Source organism: Octopus sinensis, linkage group LG13 (genome assembly GCF_006345805.1).
Source record: "Octopus sinensis linkage group LG13, ASM634580v1, whole genome shotgun sequence".
In the NCBI taxonomy this organism is placed as follows: Eukaryota; Metazoa; Mollusca; class Cephalopoda; order Octopoda; family Octopodidae; genus Octopus; species Octopus sinensis.
In genome coordinates this window covers 68,586,105-68,600,492 of record NC_043009.1, presented here as the reverse complement: position 1 = coordinate 68,600,492, position 14,388 = coordinate 68,586,105, and the positions used below count along the sequence as shown (strand labels likewise).

Sequence of the window (14,388 nt, the reverse complement as noted above, 5' to 3'; positions counted from 1 at the left end):
AGGTACAAGTTTGTACACTAATTAGTGTAGGAAAATAGAATTGGTAAAGAATGACCGAACAAAATGGAATGAGAGTGCTGTAGCAGAATTTGAAGTTGGGTATTTTAGATCTGAAGTACAATCACCGTTTACTTCCATCTAGAACCCTCACTGTGTCTATTCTCTTTACTTTCTTTTTAAATGTTCCTTTTGTAATTTAAAACTATTTCTAGGCTTGACTGGAATCTTCTGAGTACTGCAACCCCAGCTATCAACTCCTGGTTAAACCCAACTGATCACTTAATTGTGGCAATAAAGCAACTTAGAGACGCTCTTACTCATCGCAATTGCTCTGTGATGGCTTGCATCATGACTGAAGCATTGGAGGTCCAAAGTATACACATGCCGTACAAGGTAAGGAGTGATACAATTCTATGTTTCTGAGATGAGGAATTTATATCATGTTTGTATTATTCGGAGTGGTGTTCCCATGGATCAAATAAAGAATTAGGTTTATAATTTCGATATAACAACCGAGTTCAACACAAGACATTTGAAGAAGGCTGGAGCGTACAACAGCCAAAACATAGTGAAAACAGCCATCAAGACGAAGACACCTGTCTGATTAATATAAACAATGTACAAAGCAGCGAGATGGCAGAAATGTTAGCACGCTGGGCGGAATGCTTAGCTGTATTTCGTCTGTCTTTACATTCTGAGTTCAAGTTCCGCCAGGGTCGACTTTGCCTTTCACCGTTTTGGGGTTGATTAAATAAGTACCAGTAAGGTACTAGGGTCGATCTAATCGACTGGGCACCCCCTGCTAATTTTGAGCCTTGTGCCTAGGGTAGAAAAGAATATAAGCAGCGTACATAAGATAAGGGATATGGAGTGGATAAATTGTTTGATGGTCATGACTCGTTAGTCAATGGTTCTAATCAGTATGCAAAGTGTTTCTGTTATTTAATTTCTCCAGGTTACCTTAATTGTCAAATCTATAAATTTAAGACACCCCTCCTCCCCATAATCTTCTTTCTCAGACACAGTGCACATGGGGTTACATTATCCAATGTTTCCTTTCTGCAAGATGGCAGTGTATGGGCAGGCCTGCTTGACTCTATGGAAACAAGACTAAACAATATTTTTATAGCTCTTTGATACTTGGAACAGAATGGCTATTTTAAGTATAAAGTGATCATTTCATTTTCCGGAGCAGAACTAATTAATTTGTCTGCTAAATGAGGTCTGGAATCTGGTGCAGGCTTAAGATTGAAGACCTGTATGTTCGTGAACCATGTATAATGATAATTAGTTTCAAATTTTGGCACAAGGCCAGGAATTTTGTGGGAGGGTGCTAGTTGATTACATCAACTCCAGTGTTCAACTGGTACTTAATTAATCAACCCCTGAAAGGATGAAAGAGAAAGTGAACCAAGCAGAGTTTGAACCCAGAATGTGCAGATTGGCAAAATGCTTAGTAGCATTTTGTCTGTCTGCACAGTCTGCGTGCTAATGGTTCTGCCAGTTTGCTGCCTTATATATAATGATAATAAAAATAATAAAAAAACCCCATCAAAGTGTGTAAATCCATTCACCCTATTCCTCTTGCCTCAATCTGTGATAATCTTTTACTTTCAAATCTACAGAAGTCTCTATTTTCACTGCTTATAGAATTCAATTTGTGTTTTTACTCCTCTTTTGCAAAAGAAGAGGTGTAGTATATAACTTGTGTATATTATTAACCCCATCGTCCAACAAAAGATAAGTAAAGTTTATAGCAGCTGAATTTCAACTGAGATGTGAAAATGGACAGCAGTTAGGCATCTCTTATTTGATCTTCTGCTGTTCAAAAGATTTCTAAATATTTAATGCGATTTCCAATAACCAGTGTCATTTTTAGCTCGTTAAAAGAAATATTTAGAAAACTAATCCCATTTCAATTTTCTTTCTTTCTTTTTGCTATTTCTGAAGAACTTTGGAAATTATATAAGAACCAATCAAAGTCTTTATTATTTGTGTGTGTGTGTGTGTGTGTGTGTGTGTGGAATAATGATGATACTAATACATATTCTAAAGATTATGGACATTTTCTGTTATTAAATCCCAGGAATACATTAGTCTTTCAGTGGAATTGGCAAAATGGAAATTTATCAAATTCCTCTTATTGATTTGTATAAATTTGCATTGAATTTCAAATTGTTTATGTAAGTTGAATGAAGACTCCCATCAAGTTGAATACCATTTTCTTCCAGGGACTTAAGGTTGTTATGCTTATATTTTTAGACTTCTTGAAATAATTTCTTCCCCACTTTTGGTTTCTATTTTTTAATTTTTACCATTTATTTTATAATTGTGAATGAGACGAAAGCTTTTATTCAGCCAAAGATTGTTTAATTGTCTAGATTAATGGCTTATATGTCTTAATACCATCCTAAGAACAAATAAGCCCCTGCAGTCAGAGAATTCGGCTTAATTCGCTTCATTAATATTTCTTAGCATCTATTTAGATGGGAATCAGAAATATCTATAATCCTCGGTTTTCTGATATTCCTTTTAGCCATATTGAAATTCCATACCTGATATATATATATAACCAAATAATTGGATGTACTATTTAGAGAGTACCATAGACCAAGAATTGAGTTCTAGCTTTCAGAAAAGCTGAGTCTATGTTCCAGTTGCTATTCCATTTTGAATGACCGATATTCGTAATGACCTTCATAAGGAAGCAAGAAATGTCACCCAGGAATATAAGATTGGTGGTGAGGTTAAACAGTTTGCACTTGGTAAGCATGTGGTTTTAGGTTCAAGATTGTTGTGTAGGTTCTTGGGAAAAATCTCTTCTAACAAAGCTTTATCTTGCCTAAAGTCTTGTGAATAAAATTTGACAGAAACTGAATGGAAGCCCGTTAGATGTATATGTGTGTGTGTTTGTGCGTGTTGGTATATATATATCATCATCATCGTTTAATGTCCGTTTTCCATGCTAGCATGGGTTGGACGGTTTGACCGGGGTCTGGGAAGCCAGGAGGCTGCACCAGGCTCCAGTGTGATCTGGCAGTGTTTCTTCAGCTGGATGCCCTTCCTAATGCCAACCACTCCGTGAGTGTAGTGGGTGCTTCTTACATGCCACCGGAACAGGGGCCAGATGAGGCTGGCAAACGGCCACGATTGGTTGGTGCTTTTATGTGTCATCGACATGGACGCCTGTCAGGCGGTGCTGGCAACTGCCACATTTGGATGTGCTTTTAACATGTCACCGTTTTATATATATATATATATATATATATATATTCATCCATCTTTCCATCAGTTTGGGATTAAAGAATTGGTTTGTCAAACAACCTTGTATTTGGTTCCATACTGATTACTTCTGTTTTTCCATTTTTCCCCTGGGTTTCTTTGTCTTCTTAAGTAATTGATAAAATAATCAACAGACAAATTGCAGTTGATAAAATCAAATCTCTGAAGGTTGTCCCTTAGAATTATTGTAGTCCAGTGGTTAGAACTAGTATTAAAAAAAGTGCTTGAGTGAGAAGACTATTTTGGGTATTTAAGCTCTTTGAATAAAAGAAGAATCAAATCCAATAAATGGGAATAAAATGAGGTGATATTTCAGGTATTTGTTGTGTAGGATTTGTCTTAAATTCTTCTCAAATAATGGTTGCCTGAGTTTTTACGAACTTCTCAAATTAGGTGATTGTTAGTGTTTTTCATGTGTTATACTTCAGGAAGTACCTGCTCATATATTCACTTTGTGCAGTTGCTAAATTTGTGTTTTTTCATAATTTTGTGTTTGATGATGATTAATCCTAATTCAGAATTCTTTTATTATTATTAAAATTATTATTATAATTTTTTTTTTTCCTTTTTCAGAGAAAATTTAACAAGTTAAATGGCTTGTCAAAAATTCTTCAAGAAGATCCTTCTTGTCAATTATTCACTGTCCTGCGGAAATACGTGAAGAGTTGTGGCATAAGCCCTATTGAAACAGCTGTAAAATCTGATACCATTCCTCAATTAATAACTATTCAGAAAGGAATCTTAGCTCTCACCCGACAGTGGAAGACCGTGCTGTACATGCCACATCTTGCTGACATGCATCTGAAATCGAAAAAGGCAGCGAAACCTTACACTGTGGCATTTACATTGCCTGTCATGGATGCTTCCAATAATTTCAACATGGATGACACAGAAATGCCGATTGAGCATTTTGATATTGTAGATGAACGAACATCTTTACTGCTGGCAGAGGGTGGATCAATCCATCAGTCTTTATCCATGCCCAGCTTGTCTGGTCATAGCATTCCAGTTCCCCCATCTTTGGCTGTGAATCATCCTCCACAAGGTCCAGTCATCATCACAAGTTGCCCTGATGATGATGACGATAATGAGAACATGAACAGACCGACAAAACGAAAGCAGGTCGTGACAGAATCCCCAGAGCCATATTTTCATTTGAAACCTGCATTTGCTACAAACTCCCCAATGACTCGGAACGAGAGTACGTACAGTTTTGTTTCTGCTGCTGGTAGCATGTCTAGCCTGGAACATGGCTTAAACAATACTCCTCCACAAACTCCCCTTCGTGTCAACTTTCCTCGGAGTATGCCACTGGGCAGAAAGAGTCCTAGAAATGGAGACAATTTGTATGAATGGATGGCCCAGCAACAAAATCGTATAGGCAATCATTTTACAAACCTTTGTCCATCTTCTCGACGACAAGATTCTATTATGACTGCCTTTGCTAGTAATTTTGGTAGTGATGAAAGTAAAGTTGGTATGAGTGCTGAGCACTTAACACTTGCCACATCAATTTTACAATTAGCAGATGCTCAGATGCTCTTTAAACCATTTTTGGAATCCATTGGCCTTCACGTTGAAGGTGTACGAACATCTGCCCTCATGAAAAAGTTTGGTGGCCATCTTTCTCTGCAAGGTAGACTGAACACAATGAAGATTCAGATTGCCGAGTCTTCGGACCTGACATCCAAAGGTAAAGGCAAGTCAAAGACAGCACGTTTTATAAAAGTGATCAACACCAGTGCAGACAACCCAGCTTTCCTCTGTGAAGATTTTGTCGTTAATATCGGAATGAGAGATGTTGTTGATTTTGAGAAGAACAAGGGCAAAGACGAAAGGAAGTATGTCTCTTGGAAGTTTGCCATGCACAAACTAGAAGCTAAACCAACCACTCTGAAAGTGAATTTCATGATTAATTGCCATTCCGTTACTCAACATGTAGACATGCCCCTCTTGCGATTGATTCATCAGTTTGTCACAATGATTGACAACATCAATGAGACACGAGTGGAACTGAAGCAGAATCGACCGGCCGACTCAGATTGGCAAAAGACACATCGTAAACAAGATTCTAAAGATTCTACATCCAGTGCTGATACTCAACAATCCCACACTTCAAAGACTCTACCAACAGAACAAGATACTCCTACGCCAGATGCTAGCGTCAGCTCTGATGTATCCAGCCATGACGGTACTAAAATTATCACAAAGCGTAAAAATAAGCAATCACCGAAGGTTCGTGTCACTCAACCTTTGGAAAGCAAGCGTCCTGATAAACTTCCCTTAATGTCTCTGCGGAGAACTCATTTACGGTTCTCTGGAAAAAGTAAGAAATCAGGTTCTCGATCTCAACAGTCGAGTATATTAACGCCCCCTCACTCGTTGAACCTCAGTGATTCGGTGACCATCGACATGGGTGATACTTCTTCGCCAGTGTTTGCCGAGAAAACAATAGTTGATGAAATAAAAGAATCAACTCCTCGTTGCTGGCGTACGTTGTATCATCTGCTTGAACTTTACTCCACAATGCCTACAACGAAGACCCTCGGCCGGAAGCCATCCATGCTTCCTGCCATTGCAGAAGAGGAAAATGAAAAGGAGACAAGCAAGAACGATTCCAAGAGCTTGTCGAATGCTGAAGAAGGAGTCAGTAATACTGCTAAGAACAAACCAGAAAATGAAGAAAGTACAAGTACAAACCTACACAATCGATCCGTGATTGGTAGAAGTACTTTCAAGCAAAGTGAGTGACACAAATTGTCTATTTTTGGAGTACTAAAACCATTTGAATGGTTATGCTTCTCTATGATTTATTGATTAATTCATTTATGTATTTATTTAGGTATTTTTCTCTCTGTTAGTAAGAAAGGCAACTGTGTTATAACTTTACATATATTTGCATGGATGGAGCTTCGAAGTTGGTATTTTACGGTGGGGTGGGGGAGTAAAATCTCAATAAAAAAACCATATATGGCAATAATAGATATTAAGTATTTTATACAAGACATTTAAAGAACAAAAATAGAAAATAATTAAGGTGGTATTTTATACCTTAATTATGCTTTATATAAAAGTATTATAAATTACCTGCCCACCTAACTATTGGGTGGCATCATTTGAAAGCCACCACAATGCAAGGAAGTGTATTGTGACCAGCAGTGTATAACATCCAATAGTATGGTCGATATGGTGATAGGCATATTCTGTTTGTGACTAAAACTTTTTAAATATGATTTTGTGACACCTAACTTTGGTACAGATGTGTTTTACTTTGAATTTCATCTCACAGACAAATACATGTAAATGGCTACATTAAAAATTTCTTTCTTTTGTGCCTTAAAGTCGGGGCTGTATTTTTATTTGTTGACTGCAGCATTTTCTGATATTGTATTCTGTGTCAAGTGGTGCAGACTAATTACTTATAAGTGGTAGCTGTTTAAACAGTGATTTACATAATGGTGAACTTAGTTCTGCTTAGTTACAATGACAGTTATGATGTGTGTGTGTGTGTGTTTTTACAAAGTTGTTAGTGCATGTGAATTTAAAAAGAAGACATTTTTTGACAACTGGATTTAATAATTAGAATAGTCATTATTCACAGAGCTGTCTTTAAATCTGGGTGTCAGTGTTGGAGTTGATTTAACCCTTTCGTTACCAACCCGGCTGAAACCACCCCTGGCTCAGAAGTACAAATGTCTTGTTTTCATAAGTTTTGAATTAAAATCTTCCATCAAACCTTAGTCACAATTTATGTTCCTAACATTAGCTTAATGATAACTAAGTTATTTTACTAAATTCTTTGTTATATTTAAAATTAACTGAAAGAAACACAGAACATCTCAAAATAAATACAGTAACAAAAGGGTTAAACAAAGTTTCTCTTTATTCCATTGTATCTCACCTGTAATTAGAATGGTGGTTGGAATTGAATAGGTTTACCTAATTTATGGAAAAAAGAAAAAGATGTAAAAACTAATAAAAGCAATTAATAACAATCAAAACTGATGCTGATGGTGTTTAATTGTAGGTTTTTATATTGGTGAGACCATACCACTGGTGGTGTTTGGAATTGCAAAAGTGGAAAAGTTCCGTATTCTAGCAGCATTGAGTGGTTTAAAGTTGGATGCTGAGCTGAAGTGTGTTCATGCCAGTGGAGCATACAGAGAAAAAGTGAAAGGTCAGTCAAGACATTTGCATATTGGTGGTTTGTAAAGTTTATAATGTATGTGTGTGTATACATATGTGTGAGTGCATGTATATATATGTATATATTCTTTTCTTTTATTCTTTTATTTGTTCCAGTCATCTGACTGTGGCCATGCTGGAGCACTGCTTTTTAGTCAAACAAATCAACCTCAAGGCTTATTCTTTGTGAGCCCAGTACTTATTCTCTCGGTCTCTTTTGCCGAACCACTAAGTTACGGGGCACGTAAACACACCAACATCGGTTGTCAAGTGATGGTAGTGGGGACAAACACACACACTCACACACACACGACAGGCTTCTTTCAGTTTCCGTCTACCAAATCCACTCACAAGGCTTTGGTCGGCCCGAGGCTATAGTAGAAGACACTTACCCAAGGTGCCATGCAATGGGACTGAACCTGGAACCATGTGGTTGGTATGCAAGCTACTTACCACACAGCCACTCCAGCGCCTATGTATATATATGTATATAGGTAAGTATATGCATATATTTATACAATACACACATAAAACCCATATATATGTATATGTATGTATATACCGGAGTAAACACATAAATGTGAAACAGGGTGGAAAAAAGAGTACTCAAATACCAGTGGTAGAGTAATATGCTTTATTTAAAGCAGCAGAAAATTCAACAAAACCTTTTACTCTGAGTTTCACGTTCCCGTTCGTTGGACAGTTTTTGCTAGAAAAAACTGTCCGACAAACGGGAACATGAAACTCAGAGTAACAGGTTTTGTTGAATTTTCTGCTGCTTTAAATAAAGTATATATATATATATATATATATATATATATATATATATAGTCCATTCTTCAGGATGGTTGGTGTTAGGAGGGCATCCAGCCATAAAAACCCTGCTAAAACAGACACAAAAGTCGGGTGCAGGCTCCTGTCAAATCATCCAACCAGCATGGAAGGTGGACAAAGAACAAGAAGGTATGTGTATGTATATATATATATATATATAATATATATATCAATTTGAAAAAAATCAGTAGGTAAGATGTTCAGTATAAAAAGACCCATCCTATTTCTAATTAGAGTTAAAAAAAAAAAAGGAAAACCATTGATGTGGGCCTGAACCACATACCTTCTTCTTAGGTGAGTCTGTTACTGGGTTCCTGGCCTTTTGTTTCTCAAATTAACAGTGAATTTGTTCATATTGTTGGTAGTTATACAATGGACACCTTGAGCTGAGTTGCAGTACCTTGCTGGATTTGGAGAAGTAGAAACAAATAAAACCAGGAATAAACAAATAAACAGCCAAAGTAGATGAGGCTGTTCTATTTTTATTTTAGAGTAAAATAAAGTTATTTAGCCATGAAGAAGAGAAGTCTAACATTTCAGTCAGAGCTTTCTATTGGAAAGAGACCTATTATTGTCTACATGCAATTCTTCATGCAGTGTGCTGTACTACCATTCATCAGGAATCATTTGGTGCTGTGACAAATTTCTATGTCATCATCATCATCATCATTGTTTAACGTCCGTTTTCCGTGCTAGTACAGGTTGGACAGTTTGACTGGGGTCTGGGAAGCCAGGAGGCTGCACCAGGCTCCAGTCTGATCTGGCAGTGTTTATACTGCTGGATGCCCTTCCTAACGCCAACCACTCCGTGAGTATAGTGGGTGCTTTATACGTGCCAACGGAGGCTGGCAACGACCACAATCGGTTGGTGCTTTTTACGTGCCACCAGCATGGAAGCCAGTCAAGGTGGCACTGGCATCGACCACGTATGGATGGTGCTTTTTACATGCCACCGGCACAGGTGCCAGGGGAGGCTGGCAACAGCCACGATATGTGGAATAAACAAATGGAAAGAACGAATCTTGACTGTAAAGAAAATGTGCCTATTTACCATATCTCTAGACATTTATACACACACGCATGTGCACACATGCACCCCACATCTTACATTCAGTGATGATGGCAGTTGCCTTAACATGGATGAGATTTGTAGGAAATGGTAAATAATATTTTGTAATTGGAGTCTGTTGTCATATGAACATGCAGATACTCTTACACACACTTACTCACTCCAACTGACTTATGCAACGTTCCCTAAATTCTATCCCTAATGTTTTTTTTCTGTTGTAGGTTTTGTGGGTAAAAGTTCATCTGAATCTTCAATTACTGCACACATTGGACATACAAGAATTGGACTTTTAGAAGGGATTCTTCCCAACATGACGTGAGTTAACCTTTTATTTATGTATTTTATTTATGTATTGCTTAGCCCATACACACACAAATAAACCATAAAAAATCATGAGATATGATAGGTTAATATATGTATTTAACCACCTGGATTATGGCTGGAGCATGTATATTAATGCAGCCATGGAAACATAATTTATTATGCACTGAAATTATTACTCCATAAAGGAGGCTATGAAACAGCTGTAATCTTAACTGATGTCGAGTGATTAAATATATTCATCTCTCGTATTGCCTCATGTTTTATGGTTTATATGCTCCTCGTGAAATAATTTCATCGATCGGATCGTCTGGACTTCAACTGCATGGAACTCTGTATCATTTCTATAATACTATGTGGTCTGGGTTTTTTTTGAGTTGGTTAGAGCAGCTTTCTGTGATAGCCTTATGATTCTATGAATCCATACATTGCACAACAGATATGTGTGTGTGTGTGTGTGGTGTGTGTGTGTGTGTGCATTCATACATGAGTGAATGAATAAACGAGAGACAGTAGCACTCAATACTTTTCGTAGGAGTTCCATAATTCTTAATAACAGTTTATCTCAGCTCCATATGACTTCGTTTTGTGGGCATGTGGCATATGTCCGTCTCATCAGATGCTGAGTAGTAGATATGCTTGTACATATGAGTGTATTGACAGTGTGATGCTTGGTAAAACTTTGCTACCCACTGGAGCCATTGCTGTGTATAACAAATATTGATAAATGTCTTTCTTCTGCATCATTCACTGAAAAAAAGCACAAAAAATATTTAGCTGGTTTCAGGTCATCTTTGATTTTCATCAGGGAAAAAATACTATTTGATTTCTTCATGGAGAGAAATATAGCTGAGTTGCTTTGCATAGTGTTTTGTTGTTGCTTTAAATAATTATGCATTAAACGCACACCCACACACATATTCTTGTGAGTGTCTCCTTTGATATACAAAAAAGGGTGAGGTAGTCATTACTAGAACTACTTTGATCACTAAGTCTGCTCAATCAGGACCAACTTGGGATGCTTATCAACTAAAACAAGGAATCGAATTTAAGGGGCATAACTCTTAATTTCTTCGCCTAACTAGTTTAATACTAAAAAGAAAATGTGCTAAGAGAAATAACTCAGTGGCCAATGGCATGTATAGGAATGGTATAGACCAGGGGTCACCAAACTTTTTCAACCATCGGCCCACATAAGCCACTTCTCCTTCTACATCGACCCCCCCCCTTTAGCCACTTCTTCTTCTGCATCGACCACCCTCTTCATTTAAAATATGTTAATATCTTACCCTACCATACCACATCCTAAATGCATACCGGGTACTGATGCTGGCAATTAAAATGTTAGCTAAAATAAGTACGTACGACAAATTATGAAATTCTATTGAAGATGACACTTTCTACATTTAAAACTACGTGTACGAATATACAGCATTAAACTTTCAGTTTTTATGAAACTGTTTCCACGGTTAGAAAATGTGAAGAAACGCATCATATTGCTGGAATATCTTTTATTGAAATTGACAACATCAATGTGAGGGATGAGAATGGTGATCCTGAATCGAGGAATTGATATCCAGCAGAATGTTGGTCAGTTTCACTCTCAAATCACCTCGTTCCTCCAGGTTCTGGCAATTTCTATAAGCAAACACTTGGCAGTCCACATCTCCTCAATCACCCCTCTCAATCTTCGATTACGATACAGATTACGACATCAGGCCTCGAATGTTAGCAACAGTAGGCTTCTCGCTGCAGTGAAAATTTATCATGTTTCCTCACGTTTCATGGTGCCGACTAAGTATTTCAAGCAGTTCATCTGGGTGACCTGGTCTTTTGCACGCCAACCACCATTCAACCCCTTGGCTATCATCAAGCCCCTGTAATTGCTCACCGACCCCCTTTGGTGACCCCTGGTATAGACAAATACAGGTAAATGAAGGGTGCATAATACATGCCCTCTTCATTTATTAAAGTTATCTCTGCTGCTAGATGATGTACCACAATTGCTAAATGACAATTAATGACAATTAAGGTGAGTTAATCTCAAGAATGTTTCTGACATGTCTATGAACAACACAGACAAATACGGGTATATCAAGTACTCTAGAACATAAATTCTTGATTTATTAAAATTCTTTCTTTCTCTAGAGGATGTAGTGTCTCAATTACTAAACGGCAGTTGAGACTAGCCCCATATGAGAAAGGAAGATAGTATTAAGAATTCTCCAGACTCTCTGTTATTTGACATTGTGACTCCTGTTGATGACTGAACATCCAGCTGCTCAAAACATAGCATGGAAGTAAATGCTAAGAAAATATTTCATTTCTAAAGATGCGGTTAATGGATTGAAAAAAATAATGATTTTCCCGTATTGTTAGGAAGGGTATCCAGCAGTAGAAATCATACCAAAGCAGACTTTGGGGCTTGGTGCAGTCCTCTAGTTTGCTGGCTTGTTTTGATCCATCCAACTCATGCCAGCATTGAAAAAGGGATGTTAAACGACGATGATGATTTTTAGGTTTCATCTCAGACTAATATTTTGTATCGTTGTTGTATAATCCACACAGAATCGTCGTCACAGTGGACGTAAACAAATCCCAGGGTCTGTACACGAGTGTTGTGAGGCGCAGCAAGAAACACAATTCTGCATTGATCTCAATTGGAGCCATCGATGTCGACATCCCGCAGCATCCTGTCGTACTTCACGGTATGATGGCACGAAGCTCTAAGCAATTGTCTACAACGTTCCAAGAATTCCGGAGAACAGCTCAAAAATCAAGGTGGGTGTCTTCTGTTTATAAATGTTTTTTTTGTTTTGTGTTTCTTAGTCTTTATATCCTTTGTAATGTCCAGTCGTTCTGGTACGAATGTTTTGATGTGGCTGAGTGTGTGAGAGAGGGTTTGGTGGGGGTGGGTGGAAAGATCTTGTTTGCGTGAAGTCTGTTGCTGTTTGACATTTTACTCATTCCAAGCTGAGGAAATGAGAATGCCTTCTGAATTCTTGTGAATGAAATGAAATGATAACAAATGGGGGAAAGAAAACAAGTAGGGGGTTCAGCTTACTTGCAAAATAACAACAACAACAATAATAATAATAACTAACACTATGACCTGGCAATGCCAGGTCATAGTGCTAGTGTCTGCATATACAGCTGCGTGTGTGCGCACATACACACAAGTACTGTCCAAATTTCAGACCAATCGCATACAGCTAGCTGGCATTCAATTGGCGTAACAAGTTTCAGGCATTTTGATTGGGTTTTGGATAGAAAATTCACAAAAAAGTCACTTCTATTGATTTTTTTAATGGCTTTGCGGGGTGACTGGGGAAATGTAAAGAAGTACACGACCACCCTTGGACGGTTTTGAATGACCATAAAAAGTGCGAGCCCTCTAACTGAAAAATTGTGGATTTGTATAAAGGACACACACACACACACACAGACAGACATTTTGCCGTTTATATATATAGAGATAATGGTTTCAAATTTTGGGACAAGGTCAGGAATTTTAGCAAGAAGGTGTCAGTGCTTTGGTGCCATTGTTAGTCACTCACATCAATGCTTGTGGATGTATTAATGGCTTGCGAGCAGAATTTCATTCACAAGGACTTTACAGAAATCCATTGTGCATGTGTGCACATATGTGTATGAAGACACACACACATTGAGCTTCTGCACAGTTTCCATCAATGAAACTTTACTCACAAAGTACTGATTAACTTGAATTTCTGGTTAAAGGCACTGTGCAATGAAATTGGCCCCAGAATCATGTGGATGCAAAATGTACTTTGTAACCATACAACCATACTTGTACTCCTATATGAAATTGTTTCAAAAAGATTTTTTTTATGTTCTTGCAGACAACCGGATATTTCAGAATCAATCAACCCTGAAGTTGTTGCAGCAGAAATTGCTAACGCTGCGAAAATGACATCCGATAACAAGGCTAAGACTGAGAACCCGATGAAGACTGTCACCCTTCACATTCACTTCAAGGCTATTCTACAGGGTTTAACCATTGGTGCTTCTTTGTTACCATCCCTTCGTGCTCATCATAAGGTCAGTTTTGTTAATAAACTTCTTTCCTTTATATTTTAAGGTCATGTTTGAATTATTGCACTTTGTCGGCTTTGTTCAAATTCAGAGATGTCTGAGTTTGGCTCTCAACCTTAGAGATGTTAAAGAAATAAACTAGTCAAAAGAATATACAAAATACGTATCGGAGATGAAGAATAACTGTCTGATGGTCAAGCCTCATTGTAATTGTATTTAGATTAGTGTTTCACTGTTGAGAGTTCAAATGATGATGGCATTGACTTGACCTTTTGCATCACCAGGATCAATAAAATAAGTTCAACTAGTTCAATTCTGTTTTTGGACTGGTGAATCTTAAAGTAAATAAAGCTATAACTAATAACCCAGTATTTATTACTGTTATTTATAGCATTATCTGTTGAGAGATTTACCATTCCAAAACTGAATTATTTCACGTTCTCTCAAAGTTCATAAATTCTTATGACGTCAACTATTTTAATTTAATTGGTTTATAATAATGACCATCTCTTTTTTATTTTATTCACAGCCATGTACACACACACACACACACACAGCCGGGCTATGTAGTTAAGAGGTTTGCTTTTCAATAATGTGGTTCTGCATTGAATCTCACTGTGTTGCGTCTTGCATCTGCGTCT

The 14,388-nt window shown here is 37.5% G+C and overlaps 1 protein-coding gene across 13 annotated transcripts in view; it reads left to right on the top strand.

The window, feature by feature from the left end:
• Nucleotides 1-14,388, top strand: part of LOC115218343 (transmembrane protein KIAA1109 homolog) — a 275,576-nt gene that overhangs the window by 135,857 nt on the left and 125,331 nt on the right. For all 13 annotated transcript variants that reach the window (XM_029788097.2, XM_029788096.2, XM_036508510.1 and 10 more), the window contains exons 23-28: nt 213-393; nt 3,856-6,025; nt 7,310-7,459; nt 9,592-9,685; nt 12,260-12,472; nt 13,555-13,753. In XM_029788097.2, coding sequence (XP_029643957.1) covers nt 213-393; nt 3,856-6,025; nt 7,310-7,459; nt 9,592-9,685; nt 12,260-12,472; nt 13,555-13,753 — 3,007 coding nt within the window. The remainder of the gene's footprint in view (nt 1-212; nt 394-3,855; nt 6,026-7,309; nt 7,460-9,591; nt 9,686-12,259; nt 12,473-13,554; nt 13,754-14,388) is intronic.